At 40.9% G+C, this 17540-nt stretch overlaps 1 protein-coding gene across 2 annotated transcripts; it reads right to left on the reverse strand.

Annotated features, from left to right (window-relative positions):
• Window positions 1–1428: 1428 nt before the first annotated feature.
• lman2 (lectin, mannose-binding 2) lies at window positions 1429–14641 on the reverse strand. 2 transcript variants are annotated; one of them, XM_080526569.1, is made up of 8 exons: window positions 14454–14641; window positions 4672–4790; window positions 4470–4587; window positions 4084–4163; window positions 3401–3562; window positions 3158–3272; window positions 2887–3006; window positions 1429–2749 (listed from the first exon to the last, which is right to left on the reverse strand). In XM_080526569.1, exons 1-8 carry the CDS (start codon window positions 14587–14589, stop codon window positions 2589–2591), a joined length of 1011 nt encoding a protein of 336 aa, XP_080382695.1. In that variant the 5' UTR covers window positions 14590–14641; the 3' UTR covers window positions 1429–2588. The 2 variants fall into 2 exon arrangements, with proteins under 2 accessions (XP_080382695.1, XP_080382694.1); XM_080526568.1 differs by lacking the exon at window positions 4084–4163 and adding an exon at window positions 4208–4290.
• Window positions 14642–17540: the final 2899 nt, after the last annotated feature.

The raw sequence follows: 17540 nt of genomic DNA on the forward strand, positions 1-17540 counted from the left end.
CTGCCGGTGAAAGAAGACGACGAAATGTTGATCTGAAATGATGATCTGAGTCTGCGCAGAAGAATCAGTGCCACGTAACCTATCGCTTGCCATACTAGTAGTCCAATCAACACTTGTGTTTGACTCCTGGGTAATGTAGTTCAAGTGCTTTCCTCGCAACTGGGCTGTGTTCATTATGAATAACCTCCAAAAGCAGATATATACCTAAAGCTTTTTAAAACATCGGAAACACATTAGGTTGGGGGGCATTGCGAGTAGATATTGCACAAACGCTAAGCACAACCATCATTCGAATTACTGAATGTAGAATATAAAAACAAAGACTACAATAACTGGAGATAACTTTTTTTAATGAGTTATAGATCACTGCCCTCTTGTCACTTATGCAATGTAATGTGGATATTCCCATACAAATAACTGGGGTGTGAAAGAAGCCACCCCAAAGAAGAGAAACTGATTCAGAATCCTAAAAAAAAGAAAAAATGTTCCATAGAAAAAAATAGAAGGTTGTTGCAATCTTATAGCATGTTGAATAACCTTGATTGGCTGAAAATCCATTCATACACCTACCCACACACAATAAGGTATAACAAGGCCAAAACCTGAACAAGACTGCGGTTGTCAAGATTTACATGTATAGCTGATCACTATCATCGCATTCCAAATCATTCTTCATATACAGCTGCTATACAAACACATTATGTGGTTCTCCCATAATTTACAGTATAATCCCACTGTGACACACACACACACACACACACACACACACACACGCACACGCACACACGCAGTAAAGGCCTAGCATATGTTTGAAGTACAGCAATCTTATTCAACCGAAAAATCAGATTAATAAAAAAATAAAAGTAAAAACAATCAACTTCTATACATATGTAAACTATTCCAATCATAACCCATGGGTACAAAACCTAAATGAGAGCACAAAATAAACCATCTTTATACAACATTACCATACAACATGTGAAAATAAAGTAAGAATTTGACACTCAGTCACTGAGTTAAAAGATCCAGATTGACAGAAAGTAAATTGCATTTTCCCCCAGAATGGAAAGCTAAATTAAGGTGTGTGTGTGTGTGTGGGGGGGGTCATCAAACTGCCTCACCCATGTGGTCACCCCTCACCATGAAGCCCAGTTTATGCTTCTGCGTAAAATCGACGGCGTAGCTTGCGTAGGCTACGGTGTAGATTGACGCGCACCTCTCCAAAAATGTAAAGGCCGGTTTAGGCTTCTGCGTCGAATTTACGTGCGTAGACTACGCGAGGGCTATCCAAGTTTATAGTTCGACGTTGGTCCGCGCTGCAATTACACCGTCACATTGCTAGGTGGCAGTGTGTTTTCAGCCCCTGTGCTGTGCCTCTTCCGGTTAGGAACTCAACGGAGCTCAAAGCTCAAAGTAATAGCGATCTTTTTGTTGGTATGCTTGTTGTAAATAAAAGTTCTATGATGCATTGAAATGACATTAAACTAAGATAATACGATGGTTATAATAATTTTTCAAATCTTTATTAATAAGTAATTACAGAAAAGGTGAATGACATTTCTGTCATGACTTCCGCATTTTGGGCGACGAGAGAGTCGAGACTTGTCTGAATCATGTGCTACCAAGCGGACCAATCACAGAGCTTACGGTTACGTGCGCTCTGACGCGTGGTTAGATTTTTTGAGAGGAGCACGTCAAGGCTACGCACGGTCATGCGGGACTACGTAAGCTTACGCGTAGCCTACGGCGTCGACTTTACGCAGAAGCCTAAACCGGCCTTAAGTACGCGGCAGTGCCTACGCAACCGTAAGCTCTGTGATTGGTCCGCTTGGTAGCACATGATTACGACATGATTCCGACTCTCTCGTTGGCCAAAATGCGGAAGCCATGACAGAAATGTCATTTACTTTTTCTGTAATTACTTATTAATAAAGATTTGAAAAAGTATGATAACCATCGTATTATCTTAGTTTAATGTCATTTCAATGTATCATAGAACTTTTATTTACAACAAGCATAACAAAAAGATCGCTATTATGCCGCTTTGAGTACAACGTTCCAACGGAGCGCCCTATGGAAGCGTCAGGCACAGCCTTCCTGAGCGCGATTCACATTTACGAGATGTACAATCCTGTTTATTTAGAAATAAATGATTAGTTACAGGGAGCCCCATGGCTGTTCGTTGGGTTTAAATTATATTTATGATGGACATATTTAATGTTAAGTTATCTATAAGAACTATGATTGGTCCGCTTGGTAGCTTCACATTCCGACTCTCGTAAATGCGGAAGTCATGACAGAAATGTCATTTACTTTTTTCCGCGGACCAACATAGAACTATAAACTTGGAGAGCCCTCGTGTAGGCTACGGCGTAGCCGCGCGTAAATTCGACGCAGGAGTATAAATCAGGCTTCAGTCACCCATGGCTTTTTTACCAACATAGGAAGATACCCATAACTTACTCTCATTGCAGTGCTTCAATGCTATAAACATTTATACAATCTTTAGAAAATTCACATTAAATGTGTTGAATCCATATTCGCAATAGTTCATTTCATGAATACCTCTCACATAGATTTTTAAAAATCTAGTAAAACCTCTTGTTCCTTTCCTGGCGTTTCTGGAAGACCACAGCGCCTACAACAGCACAAACTACAATTCCCAGTAGAGCACAGAGCAGAAGCAGGAAGACCTTCCATCCTGTAAGAGGACTGCTTCGGAAGTTACCAGTTGGGTCATCAATGTTATCTGAGAGAGCGTATAGGAGAAAAAATAAACAAGATTAACCCTTATTCTTTTCAGCTATCAAACTCTACATACTAGAGTATGTTGACAAATCAAATTGTATTACCAAGTATTGATTTAATGTGATCATTTTGTGCTACCTTTGGGGGACTTTAGCAGGTTAACACTCGGTTCAATCTTGGTCCAATCCAGATTGTCCTCATCAGGTGTGTGTTCCACCATCAGCTGGTACATCTTCATTGAGAGGATGTCGTGGTGATCTACGACAAGAGAGTAGTTCCGTGTCAGTATTGATCCCGATAGTCACAACTGTTCTACAATCTAATAGAAACAGTCTACATAATATATCTAATAGAAACAGTCTACATAATATATCTAATAGAAACAGTCTACATAATATATCTAACCTACCAGACAGATCCCCTGTAGCTGCAGAAGCTCCAAAGAAATATCCCGTAGGTAGGCGGACACCTCCAATGTCAATGCACTCTTTCCATTCATTCTTGTCATCAATGTCAACCATCACCTGTACAAAATCAGAATGGTGCCATTCATCAGGTTGGAAAAAGATTGTCTATTATGGTCTATTAATCATATAAATGAAAATAAACACTTTTTTTTAACACAAAGATTGAATGTTAAAATGAACCATACTGTGAGTCTGCCTTTAGAGTAGCGAATGGCAAGATAGGTGTCGTGGTCCTTGTTCCTGATCTCTGCGGAGCAGCCTCCCAGTTCCGCGGTGCGTCCATCCCTCCCATGATCGTACGGCAGGGAGCCGTTGCTTACCGTGGCAGAGATGTATGGAAAGGTACGCTAAACAAGCACATTACAAAGAAAACTGTTAAAATCAAATATATTCTTGATTTTATTTTATTTTGCACTGACAGAAAGAAAAGGTGCAGGATGAGGATAGAAACACTACAAGGCTTCATTCTTACGGATAAAATAATTAGAAAAGGTGAGGCATGAAAGCGTACTTCAATGTGTTATAATATATTACCGTGCAAAACAATAAGGTTGAACATATTGGAGTACAACATCAAAGCTGTAATAACATTTGATTTAATGGTTTCCACAGGTTGTGTGTCACGGTATTGACACATCCTTTTTTAAATATGTTTGTTTGAATGGTTGTTTCTGTTTATTTTGTCATGGTATTTAAATTAATCTAAAATGCATCACTGACTAGGGCTAGGTCATGGAATGCACTACAAATCACTGCTTTCAGAATCCATTAAATTCAAATCCTTTCACTTTGAAATATGACACACAAAAAAACGGAACGAAAACATGTAATAAAACGCCAATATTTAAATCCAGTACATTCAACTCACGTCAGCGGCTTCATCATTAGGGTATGTGTCTATAAATATGGCCAGCCCATGGTAATGAGCATTGCTGCCAAACACAGAACCTGCAATGAAAGAATCAGGTGAGTCACCTAGCAGAAGCACTTACATCCATTCCATGGAGGTCATTGCGGAAGGTATCCACAAAAATAGCCAGGCCAACATAATGATCTCGGCTTCCAAAGACTGGGCCTGGATGGAAGCAAAGATAAGGTGACACATAGGCAAATAACTGAGAGACTGACTGCTTAGACCGGCTGTGCCTTTGGTAGAAGCTTCCCACTGTTCCCAGTCGGAAACACAACATGTGCTGATTTAAATTGTGACTCTGAGAAGGAGTGAGGATGGATTCATTTAAGTGGACATATTACCTGGCTGTAGCCTCTCTTTAGTATACCAAATGGCGATACCATCTCCATGGAGATTCTTCTTCCCAGACCCATGAATTTTGTACTGCACATGCATCTCCCAATCTTTCTCGAAACAAGGCTGCATAGAGAAGGACAGTTAGTAAATTAGCTCAGACTCATTTGGAAGGCTGTTAACTAAACACATTTTACAGTAGTTTCTCACCACAGTATTCCAAACGGAGCCTTCTTTGCTTTTCTCGTCAGGTGTCAGACGCACATACTGGCTGGTCACTAATGTACTCCCTGTGAAGTCCCACTGACTGGATGAGCTAGTTCCCACACCTGTAAAACGTGATGAAGAGTCAAACCATACACTAGGGCTGGGTTGCACCAACCTGGTTTAAAATTGAAACCGGTTTAAATCAAGGTTTATCTACTAATCCTGTTGCACCAAACTTTAATCCTAGCTTAAACCTAGTTTAATTTAATCCTGGTTTAAATCTAAGCCTCTGCTAATCCAGAGTCTTTTAAATCAAGTCTGTTGCACCAGTAATTTTAAACCTAGTTTAAACCTGGATTAGCAATTATATTTAAACCACCCCTGGAGGAGGTTTATGTTAGGTTTATTTCAGTTTTAATGACAACATGGCTGCATATCTTCGCTGGATGAGAATAACGGAAAGAGTTTCTCGCAGGAAAATTCAAGACAGATTAAACCCAATTTTATTTTATTACATTTTAATAATAATTTTATTGTGATATCATTTTATAGTGATATAAAGTGAATAATTCAATTGTGAGTTTTCCCAATGGTATAGCTTTACAAAATACTGTTTACTGTCATACACCTCAATGGGAAGGTTGCACCAGCTATCAAGCATGGAAGTGAGAGGAACTCTCAAACGCCCTCCAGCATGTCTACTACCTACATGGATTGTACAGTATTCAGAACCATCTTCAAACCAATATGAATAATGAATACACCAACCAAATAATGTGATTGATTTAGCTGTTCATATTATAGGGTCTGATATCTATTTCATATGCAATGTCCTGTCCTTTTTACATACTCAGTATTTTGTTTCCCTCAAAAGTAACACTGCATTGAACCTGGGATTTACTAATTAATATTACACCTCTTGGAAGAGGAAAGGGAAAGAAAAAAAAACATAGACAAGGGTACAGTTATATTTTGTGTTCCCTTGTAAATGGAAAATTGTCAGTGTGAAATAGCGCTAATGGTACAGGGTAGAGTGGTAACAAAACTGCTCCCTGTTTTATTTTAGATTCAATGCATGACATTGAGCCATGGTGACAGAATCAATCAAGTTTATTGTTACATCCCATTATACAAGTATCTTTTTGGAGTTCACTAGACTAGTCCACAGTGTGCAGAATTGTCAGCAGAGTGTCAAAGGTATATAATAATATACCATGCCATCTACCGCATCGCGCAAGCCTACCACCCGGCAATCACTCGCAAAAAGCTCCGCTAGCACCATCGGTGGTCGGTGAAAAGCCGACGTGGCCGTGCAGCACGACCACTGCAGCCCCGCAGAGGCGGTGGTGTCAGTCGGCCAGCAGAGGTGGAGGAGCGGAGTGAACGGGCAGGTGTATGGAGGCTGATCATTGCTTGCATGTAGCAAGGGACAATTCCTTTGCTGCCGGGTAGGCGAGCACACAGGGCTGCAGTGGTCGTGCTGTCACGTCGGCTCTTCACCGACCACCGATGGTGCTAGCGGAGTTTTTTTGCGAGTGATTGCGGGTGGTAGGCTTGCGCGATGCGGTAGATGGCATGGTATATTATTATACTTTTGATACTTTGCTGACAATTCTGCACACTGTGGACTTGTGAACTCCAAAAAGATAGGCCTACTTGTACAGTATGTAGGATGTAACAATAAACTTGACTGATTCTGTGACCATGGTTCAATGTCATGCATTGAGTCTAATGCGAGCTGCTATGGGGAGCCGGTGATGGGCGCGGAGGAGAGGGGGACTTTGGGGAGGTTGAACACCAGACGGACGGTAACATCCTGGATGAGCTGCAGAGGTCTTATGATACCTTTGATAAGTAAGTAAGTAAGTAAGTAAGTAAGCTAGCTAGCTAGTGTCGTGTATTCTTATTGGTTATGAATCAAACAACAGCTAGTGAGTTTAAGATGATTTAATCCGAGTTACAAACAGATTTATACATACACGTGTTTAAGCTGGGGCCTGGTGACAAAAAGAGAGCGCTTCCTCCCTTCCTCGCTGGTTTTACCCAGTTTCCTAGATCCCTCCCTCTTATGCAAAATACAGTCACAGGTCATAGCCTATCACCTTATCCAGATGGCCATGAGGGCCGTCCCCTGTGATGTCACCACAGCCCCAAGTCCGAGGGGCTGGTCAGATTACAAGAACCATTGCACAACACTAGAAAATAGGATATATATAGTAGAAAATATACGACACATCCCCCCTCGGACCACCCAGAGGGTGTTCCGAAACTAAACGACCACAAAACAAAAACAAAAACACAAAACCCCACATAAAAAAATAAAAAAAATAAAAAATATTTTTTTTTTTTTTTTTTTTAAAAACAACAACAAACAGAAAAACTACACCAACACACAACACAAGAAGCACAATAACACAGACCAACCCAGGACCAGTATTAGGAACCAAAGATATCATAAACAAAAAATAGAAAACAACCAATAATAAAAAGAATTTTGAAAATAACAATCACAATTAAACTAAACACAGTTTATCATGCACAAATCAATACAGAAACTTCCAACGACCGATGTTTTCTTTGTCCTTGAAGCGTCGGGGTCAGAGGTTACTAGCACTTGTACCCAGTTGGAGAACAGCCTTTACCGCTGTCTCAGATTGATAACACTTCCATAGTCAGGAGCTTTCCATTTTCGTTGCGCTAGGAACAGAACCTCTCTCCTAGCTTTGTATAACCACCACATCACTTCTCAACTGACCTCAATCACACGATATAGAAACAAACAAACAATACACAAATAATGACATTCAGTTATCATAACACATAATTCTCCAACAGTAAGCATAGGACAAAGGGAATGCATTAATGCATAGATCTTCACCTCAGGTGAGGACTAGTCTTCTGAAAAGTTCATTAACGTGGACTGAGTGACTGATTTTCCAAAAACAGTCAATGAGGCCCTGCCTCCTAAGAAAGTCAAAAATCATGTCTGCTATAATAGGTGCTCCTATCTTGGCAAAATAAGTTTCCCATGCCCCTAAGACCGTTTCCAGCCATGCTATCATCTGCTGTCCATTCCCGTCGTTCCCTTTGATCTGCTGCTTCACTACCCTATTCATAGTCTTTAATCTTTTCCTAACTGGTCGTCGTCCGTCAGTGTCATTGAGGTTAAGGCAGCCGCCTGGTCCCCTCCCACGCTGATCAAGGTCTGGGGAGTCGCCCTCAGCATCATCTGAAGCATGGTGCAGGCACTCGCCAGCATCCCCAGTAGCACAGGTGTCCAGGCTTTGGACACCCCCAGGCTGGACCTCCAGACTGTCAACACTCTCTGCTTCGTTGGTTTCTGGTTCATTGGCATCTGGACAGCTTTCCGCTGTCCCCTCGGTTTCAGGCACTGCCGGTAATGTCACTGGCTGTAACACTGGCATTGCCACTGGCTCTGGCAACACCACAGCATCTCCTCGTAGCTCCTCCTTCTCAGGTTCTCTGGGGACCTCGGCACCTGTTGGCACAACATCCTGCCTACTCTGTACATCCACCCCCCTGTCCACCACCCGTGGCCCTATTGGGGTAGGGATATGCCCAAACACCACTGGTGTACCCACTCTGATGTTGTTTCTCCAACAGACCCCACATTGACCTAAAGCATGGTCAATCTGTTCCATCAAATATGGACTCCAAAACCCATATTTCTTGGTGATCTTGCGTCTTACCTCCCCCCTAGCCACATGTGCTAATCCATGAGCTTCCTGTATTAACATGCCTAATAAATCTGAGGGTGCTACAACCAACCCCTCATGATTCCTCCATAGACCTGTGTCATCCTGACTTGCCCCCCTTGCTAGCCAAACGCTCTTGTCTAACGTAGTTACTCTACTCTGTAACATCAATAAATCCTCAAGTGTGACCATGCCCTGTAATTGCTTTTCATGTGTGACCAGAAGACCTTTACCTGCCTTGTCTGCTCCTGTAATGGCTTTGGCTGCATCTTCTGCAGCCCTGTTACCTTGTGTGACATGTGATGAGTCAGACCTGTGTGTGGCACACTTCACTATAGCTAATTCCTTTGGCTTCATCATGGCTTGTAACAGCTTCATGATCTGTGCGTGATGCTGTATAGGCGTACCATCAGTTCTCTTAAAACCCCGCCCCCTCCATACAGCTCCATTAAAATGACAAACATTATGTGCATAGGCAGAGTCGGTGTACACTGTCACTCTCCGTCCGGTTCCCAAGTTGCATGCTTCTGTGAGGGCAATCAATTCAGCCAACTGAGCCGAGCAAGGCTGAGGAACTGCCTCAGCCTGTTCTACAATAAACTTTGAATTCTGTGCTTTAACTAAGGAATACCCAGCGCACAACGTTTCTCCTACCCCGTAACAAGACCCATCAACCCAATATTCTATATCAGCTCCCTTTAAAGGCAAAGCTTGTAGGTCTGTTCTATGCTTAATCACTTTGGCTGTCGATGGAACCTGAGCACCGCTGTCAGGTGTGCATTTTACTGTACAGTTCAATTGGCATAGAGCATCTCTCCCTAGCAGCCCTGTTGGCGTGTGTTCTGACACAAGTGTTGACAGAGTTGCTCTCTGTCCCTTGTACTCTAAGTCTACAAGCTCAGTTGTAGGAATCAGCTGTTTAATTCCCTCAAATCCGATTGTCTTCACATATTCTCTAGACATAGGGAGGTGCGTGGCGCCTTCAGGCTTCTGTGTCACCACCAGCTGGCACCTCCCACTCGGATCTTCCGGGCACCCCTATAGGCCAGCTGCTGGGCCTCCGTAAGGGTTCATCACTCCTGGAGCAGGTGTAGTAGGGGGCCAATATCCTCCTCCTTGGCTCCCCCCTGCGCCCCCCTGGGGCCTGTTGCAGCAGGCACAGGCTAGATGTCCATTCTGGTCACATTGGCATGGTTCTAGCATCTCCTTCCCTGCTGCTGTCCATCCCCCTGGTGGTGGTCCTTGGCCAGGCTGTGTGTACATCTGGCATGGAACCGCTTGCACCCCTGGTGGCCCTTGTGGGTATGGATACCCCCCTTGTGGCCCCTGTGGGTAGGACTGGTAAGTAGCAGGATACCCCCCTTGTGGCCCCTGTGAGTAGGACTGGTAAGTAGCAGTCTGCACTCCAGGTGGCTGTTGCTGTGGGGCTAAAGCCTGCACTCCCTCTATGTTCCTCTCGCTTTCAGTCAATCGCAAATGAGTCAATATTCTGAGGGATTCTTCGTCTCGTGCCTTCTGTATCTGAATGTTCTTTCGATATAACTCCACGTGATGAGCTACGTGGTCTATATAAACAGCTTTGTTCATGTGTCGTAGCCCCACCACTTCTGCTAGCTTATCCTTAACTGGGGTAGGAAGCCCTTCTTGTATTTTTTCCCTGATTATGGATTTTTCTAAGGGGTTATCTTCAGCGTCTTTCCCTGTCACACTTCTCCATTGAGAGTGCATACGGGCAATATAACCCCTGGGATTCTCATCCCCCCCCAGTGGCTTCACAATGATATTGTCTGGGTGAATGTGAGTAGGGTAGATCTCCCTGATTGCTTTCCACAGTTTGCCTCTGTTTGCTGCGAAAAGCTCTGGATCATAAACTGATGTATTGATATATCTATGAAGTCCTGCCTTCATCAATATTTCCTGCATTGTATCCAATCCTGCAATAAAAGCTAAGAGTCTTTTCAGGTCTCCCATCGCGACCTGCGTTCCTGTCAGTATCACGTCGACCCCTCGCGTCCACGAATGTCCTCCCTCTTGAAGAACTGGGAGTTTCTCGATCACTTCAGACAAATCTGTATGATGCCACGGATGATATTCCATCTTGTTACCCCGAATCAGCACTGGACAGTTCTTTAATGTATTTGATGACATTCGGTGACAATCTCCCTCTTTCTCCGGGCGTCTTCTCCCACCTTTCCTTTCGGCTGTGGCTATCATCTTCCTGCCCTGCGCGTTGTAGCCTCCATCTGCATTGTCGTCATCACTTGAGTCTGCACTGCCATCTTCGCTGTCATCTTCCTCGTCACTCCTGTCGTCCCCTTTTCCCCTTGGCTCCTTCTTCTTCTTCTGGGAATGATCCTCCAGTGCCTTAGCATATGGAGGGGGACTGGGGGCAGGACACTGAGCTATTTTCTGTCCCTCTACCTTAAATAGATCTAAAATAGCTAACTCTAACTTGCGTTTCTCTGATCTAATCTTTCCTCTTTGATGTGCTTTGTGCCCATTGATAAGTATCTCCAATGTTGTAATTAATTGTAAATTAAGGCTGCCCCCTTTCGGCCACGGCTGTTCAATGTATGCCCAACGGCTATTCCATTTCGTAGACATTTTGCTAATTTCCCTAACAAGAGGATTCATTTTTTCCACTACAGCCATAGGGGATAACGTAGCCAACATTCCACGATGTTCACTAATATCTTTTAACAGCTTCGTGGAATTCGACCCCATTCTACTTGGCTCAATATGCTGACAATATTCTATATTAGATAAGGTGTACGCTTCTTACAACCCACCTTATTTTGTCTTGTTTGCTAAACAAATGCTAGTCCAATATAACTGTATTAACCATCCCCACAAAAACCCTGCAACTCCAGAATAACAGACTTGCCTCTTGTGTATGTCAGTGCAGTATTAACTTAAATCTAATCTCTGTGTAAGTACTTTATACTTAAATGTGTTTCCTAATTGTTTATGAATGTATCTTAATTACTCATTCAATACTAATTACAGTTCTGGTCAACACAATTATTAAATCACAAAGATTGGTCAACACCTAAGTATTCACTGATTTACAAAAACCCTTTTACTGCTTAATTATCAAATATGTACTATTCTGCTATTCCTTAATCAAACACTGTGGAAATGACCTAACTAAAATAAAAGATGTAAATTACAAATATTAATTATAACCTGTAGAGAAATCGACTTGTTATTTGGAAAAGAATGAATGATTAATTATTAATTACACACTTAAAGAAATCGACTTGTCATTTGGAAGGAATAAAATGATTAATTATTCATTACAATCTGTAAGGAAATCGACTTGTTATTTGAAAGGAACAAAATGATCAATTATCAATTACAATCTTTTATAACCCTCTATTTATTAATGTATCGGACTGTTTCATCGACCTCAGCTGTATCTCCCTGAGGATTTAGTGTCTTAAAATGTATTGTCGTATTTCGACCAGCAGATGGAGCTGTGCTCCGGCTAACGCGCATCGATTGCGCATGCGCCAACTCTTAGCCAAGGCTATGAATGTTTTAACCGTAACTCTAAACTATTTAAAATACCCCGAGATCAATTCACCATATCTCTATCTTAAATACTATAGTCTATGTAAAATGATCCGTAAGAAATAAGGAATGTAATTAATCAGTCAGGTTCCTTTCCAAAGGAATGCTTTCCAAAGGAGTGCCTGTTTGCAGAGGCAAGAAGAGGGGGCTACAACCCGTCTCCCCTGAGAAATCACCGCGTGTTTGTAGCCTGCTCCAAAACAATCTCTCCAACACAACTACTTTTCACGACACAGCAATATCTTTCAATCCAGTTAAACCACTATTTATCTCATTCAAATATTCTACGTTCACGCTTCCCTCACAAAGATGGCCTCTGTGTGTGTCCTTTAGACTCTCTGACACACTGCAAATGGCGTCTAAATGCAAATGGCGTCTAAACTCCGCTGAAAGTACACTGCACGTTTCCCTCATAAAAATGGCGTCTAAACTCCGCCGACAGTACACTGCAACACCCTCATAAAAATGGCCGCCCACACAATAGCGTCCTCTCACACAGACAAAGAGTAATGGCGTCTGCTTCTTTCTAAAGGGCTCTGCACACACTCCTGCTACAGTTCTACAATAATGCTCTTTCTTACAAAACAGACTTGTTACACTTTATCAGAACACAATTTTACACACACACTCACGATATTCCGTAATACCGCTATTAGTTACACAACTAATATTTTAACATAAAAAAGCGAATTACCAAATTCAGCCCTATATCACCAATACCAATCTAATCGTATATTTACAAAAACGGACTTCAAAGTCCGGCTCTCACCAACCCCAGCTTAAAGATTATGAAAAGTGTGTTTCTATTCCAATAAGACTTTACTTTAAGGTTGTTTTAGTCACAAAGAAATTGTTTGAAAACCCAGCTGTTGCACACGCGCCCCTAGCGGTTTAAACAGAAAAATAGCGCTATTTTAATTCTTACCGTCTTTAGAGCTGTGGCTTGAGCTTAAGTTTTCAAACGTAGATTTCCTTTTTTGGACTCCGTGCTAGGCTCGCCATCATGTCGTGTATTCTTATTGGTTATGAATCAAACAACAGCTAGTGAGTTTAAGATGATTTAATCCGAGTTACAAACAGATTTATACATACACGTGTTTAAGCTGGGGCCTGGTGACAAAAAGAGAGCGCTTCCTCCCTTCCTCGCTGGTTTTACCCAGTTTCCTAGATCCCTCCCTCTTATGCAAAATACAGTCACAGGTCATAGCCTATCACCTTATCCAGATGGCCATGAGGGCCGTCCCCTGTGATGTCACCACAGCCCCAAGTCCGAGGGGCTGGTCAGATTACAAGAACCATTGCACAACACTAGAAAATAGGATATATATAGTAGAAAATATACGACACTAGCCAGCTATGACTGGAAACAAATGAGTATCCAGTTATGGAATTTATCACCACTTTGGCTGATGTGATGATGTGACGTGGCTTTGTTTGGCTAGTTAACTAGTCACCACGTAACATTCGCGTAGCGAAATTAGCATGCTAGCAGCTGTTTTAATATAAAATGGTCATGCCAAGAAAAGCAGCTAAGCTATAGCTGACTAGTGAGCCCGCATCAACCTTAATGCTATTTATGTGTGAGATGCTATCTATAATTTATCTAGGGCCATATTTATCTAGCCAACATCATATATTTTTTTACATTTCGTCTGAATCCAAGATGGCGGACACTGAAAATAAATTAATCCTGATTTAAACCAGGTTGAACTAATCCAGGATTAAAATGATGATGTGCAACGCGTCTCTGATTAACTTTAAACCTAGTTTAAGCCTGGATTTACTAAACCTGGATTAACTCTAAACCAGGTTGGTGCAACCCAGCCTAGGAGTATTTTGGGGACAGATGTCTGGGGGAACAATATAGGGAACTGTGTTGCACATATTAATGTATTGTCACTGCTGCTCATTGAGACATCATCCATCACCTACAGTACACAAATCATCATACAATATAATTTGCTTTTGGAATGATGGTTTACTGCTGTAGCTGTGTCACTAGAATGATCCTAAACAGACAGATAAGATAGTTCACTTCGCCTTCCTAGCTAATGTGGCAGACCATTTGATCACTGTCATGTTATATGGCGGTCTTCGAGGCTGTGTTAACTTAACGTACGTTGGACACTGTCGTTTCAAACAGAAGTTAAGACGCCCACAAAAGAAAACATTGGCAAAACTAAGTAAGGCAAGTTAATCACGACCTTCCTTTCAAGCTCACATTAGCTCTCTAGTAGCGAAAACAAAACTATGTGGCTAGTTTGCATGTCCACCGTGTTAGGCTAGCAATCAAATGTAACTCACAAAGCTAACATAGCTAGCTACTTGGATGTAGTTGGTGGCTAGCGTTGACAGCTGTCTGAGGTCGGTCATAGCAGACATAGGGGACCCAGGTGACAGCAGACAGACAGACAGAAAGGCTGGGACGTGGGTACGGTTCTTTGGCAACAAAAGTAGCTAGCAAACTAGCTACACATAGCTGACTAGCTAACTTACCTTGAAACGGTTTCATGAGTGAATGTTCACGCTTTAAGTGTTCTGCATTTCCGTCTGTTATATCGCCTTGCACCCATGTAAACTGCAGTAACAACAGCAGTAGGGATGTGCTAAGAAGTGAACCGAAGCCTTTCATTTTGGTAACACTGCCCAGGGAAGTAAGTGACACAACTATGTTGATTCTTTCCGACGCCATGATGCCTCCAAGACCCACATCCTCACATTCCTGATGGGAAACTTCAACTCACTCAACATTAGTTCCTAGGGGTTATTCAATACCCGAATTATTCCTATATTTATTATTTATTTCATACTTCCCAATGTTTACTTAATATGAACAACACCCAAATAATTACAAACTCGTTTAATGAAAGCGTTTAAATGTTAAACCATGTCACATGTGTGCCTTTCAGCACCGTCTTTCAATTTAAACGGTTGTTCTACTACGGCATATTTTTTGGGTAGAAATCAACATAGCCTGTCATAGACGAGCACATAGTAGAAACATCACGAAAACAACCAATCATGGGCTTAGTTGGGTGGTTGAAACGTTGGTAACGTTGGATACATTTATGTCTGCAACGTTTCACCCTACTGAACACCTTTCAGATCAAATGGTGTACCCTTTCGATGGATGCTCGATTCATCTCTGCATATAAGCAGAGATTGTATATTGAGCCTTTAAAGAGGCTTTGATATGAGTATCAATGAATGCTAACATTTTCTTTTCGTGAATTCATTTATGGAATTCATGTTTGTTAGAGGAAAATGATGCCGAGCATTCTCAATGTTTCCACTAGATGATGCTACAGGGTTCCTCATGTCTTTGAGGATAGGAGGCTACATTGTTTTCACTGACTTTTGATATCGTTTTGTTCCCAAATTCAGAACATTAAGTGGGATACTTGGGCTATACTATATATGGTTACTTGCTCAAAGTATTTATAGCAGTTCATTTAAGTGACATATTTTGGCATTTGTACATTCTGGCATCCTTTTTTTGGCCTGTCAATTATGAACCAACCACACAACACCCCTTTTGATGGATGTGTAGTGATGAGTCACACTAGCAGGAAACTGATTGATTTGTTAGATGGGTCAATGACGTGACGTGCATATTTTTGTGTCATGTATATTATTTCCATTTAAAAATAGATTAATCAATTCAAGTCATATATGATTTTATTCTATACAACATGGTTAGTTTGAATGTATTGTCAGTACATTCTAATAATATGGATTACTTTGTGTTTTAGCATCTCAAACCCCCAAAATGTCAGGTGGCGCAACCGTCTCAACAAAGGAACATATTAAGAACACTGTTAAAAGTGGTATTTTAATAATAATATATTCAATATAAAATACTGTGGCATGATTTTATGTTTGAAACCTTTCAAATAAACACACATTTACAAATAACAATAGTTTTAAAGCTATTGAGATAATTGAGGAACTTTTGTCCCGTAATTTTTTCCCCTCAAATGTCAGGGTGGCACAACCGTAAACATGGGACTTTCATTTTGAAATCAAGAGACTATTGCATCAGCCAAATGTTTCGTCATCCAGAGGACCCTGTCTGACATCTGTGGCTGAGTGAAAAGATTTGTAGAGCGCTTTCAAATATTGATAAAAATAGATAGTTTCACCTCAGAGGTAGGAGGGTATAATTTCCATGTCAGGTGGTACAACCAATGTAAAACTAGGAACATTTTATTTTATCATAAAACTACTATTCTGTTTTAAAATGATTTGTATGATATTGCTAGCATAGGTCAAAGCTAATGCAGGTGTCCAAGTAGAAGTCTGTTTAATTTGAAATCAGAGGCAAAAGTCAGGTGGTGCAACCGGTATGTCAGTTGGCGCAACCACAATTAATGCCACTATATGGAATAAATACTGTTATTTAAAGCTCCAAGATGCTCTAAAATGTGTATTTGTGTCTATATATATTAACACTTTTAAACATGTCACGATTATAATGTCTTTAATTTTAATCATTTTAGATGCCACTGTCGGTGAAGGAAAAAGCAGCCCAAAAACAAATTTTGTTTTTGTTGTTTTTTTGTCTAGATACATGACAAAGATTTCACTTAATAAATAAATAATAGGAAAATATAAATACTTTTACAAATAATTGGTTGCACCACCTGACAGTTTTTGAGCAATTAAGTAAGAAATACAGTATAAAAAAAAACTAAAAAAAAACAAATGCGGCATGTTTAAGCACATTGTCACATACTCAAAAATAAAAATGTTATGTATTTTGAACAAAGTAAAAAAATAAATAAAAAATCGAAGCCTTATTCGTCATTGACCCAGATACACTTGACATGTTTTGCAGCACAAACACAATGTTTCTCATGGTGCTTGTGTCAGTCATGGCAATTTATCATCAATATATAGAGTTGTTTGACATAACTGGATATTAAATGACATTCAATTAAGGGAATGTTCTAATGTGATATTTATGAGAAACATGCTATTTACATTTACATTTACATTTACATTGTTGGCATTTAGCTGACGCCTTTATCCAAAGCGACTTACAACAAATATATGGGTCTAAGTAAGTGCATCATCTATACATCAGTCATCATAAGAAAGGCAAGGCAAGGCAGTGTTGTGTCTTTGGTAGATGCTATGCCTTTGGTAGATGCTTTGGTAGACTGCCATTAGCAGTCACAATAGAGCTATGCTCTTTTTCTTTTTCTTTTATTAATTTATTTACAGTAGAGAAACTGTACCACTGTAACTGTATCACTACCGATACCGATACCGATACCTGGGCTTCGGGTATCTGTGATACCGATCCGATATTTGTATACATTTTTTGACCCCTGAATAATAACAAATACCTCCCCAGTATATAGTCCATACCAACAACAGTTAAATTAAAGACTGCCAGCCTTTATTAAAGCAACAAAAACAGTACTCTGCAGTACTCAGTGACCAGTACTCAGTAACTGGTTTAAAGTTAAAACAATTTAAACAGCAGCATTCAGCATTGTAGAAAAAAGAGTTATGTCTGATATCTATTTTAGTGCCTTCAGGTATTTATCTTCTCTTACAAATGGCAAATTAAAATCT

The sequence above is a fragment of the Nansenia antarctica genome (genome assembly GCF_963989245.1).
Source record: "Nansenia antarctica genome assembly, chromosome: 3".
Lineage (NCBI taxonomy): Eukaryota > Metazoa > Chordata > Actinopteri > Argentiniformes > Microstomatidae > Nansenia > Nansenia antarctica.

What these genes read in the sequence shown, in the direction of transcription:
- lman2 (XM_080526568.1), bottom strand. Translation starts at nt 14,589, where the DNA reads ATGAAAGGCTTCGGTTCACTTCTTAGCACATCCCTACTGCTGTTGTTA. An exon ending in ACTCATGAAACCGTTTCAAG is followed by an intron (nt 4,791 to 14,453) that starts GTAAGTTAGCTA and finishes CACGTTTTACAG; the next exon opens with GTGTGGGAACTAGCTCATCC. An exon ending in CCTGCTAAAGTCCCCCAAAG is followed by an intron (nt 2,750 to 2,886) that starts GTAGCACAAAAT and finishes ACGCTCTCTCAG; the next exon opens with ATAACATTGATGACCCAACT.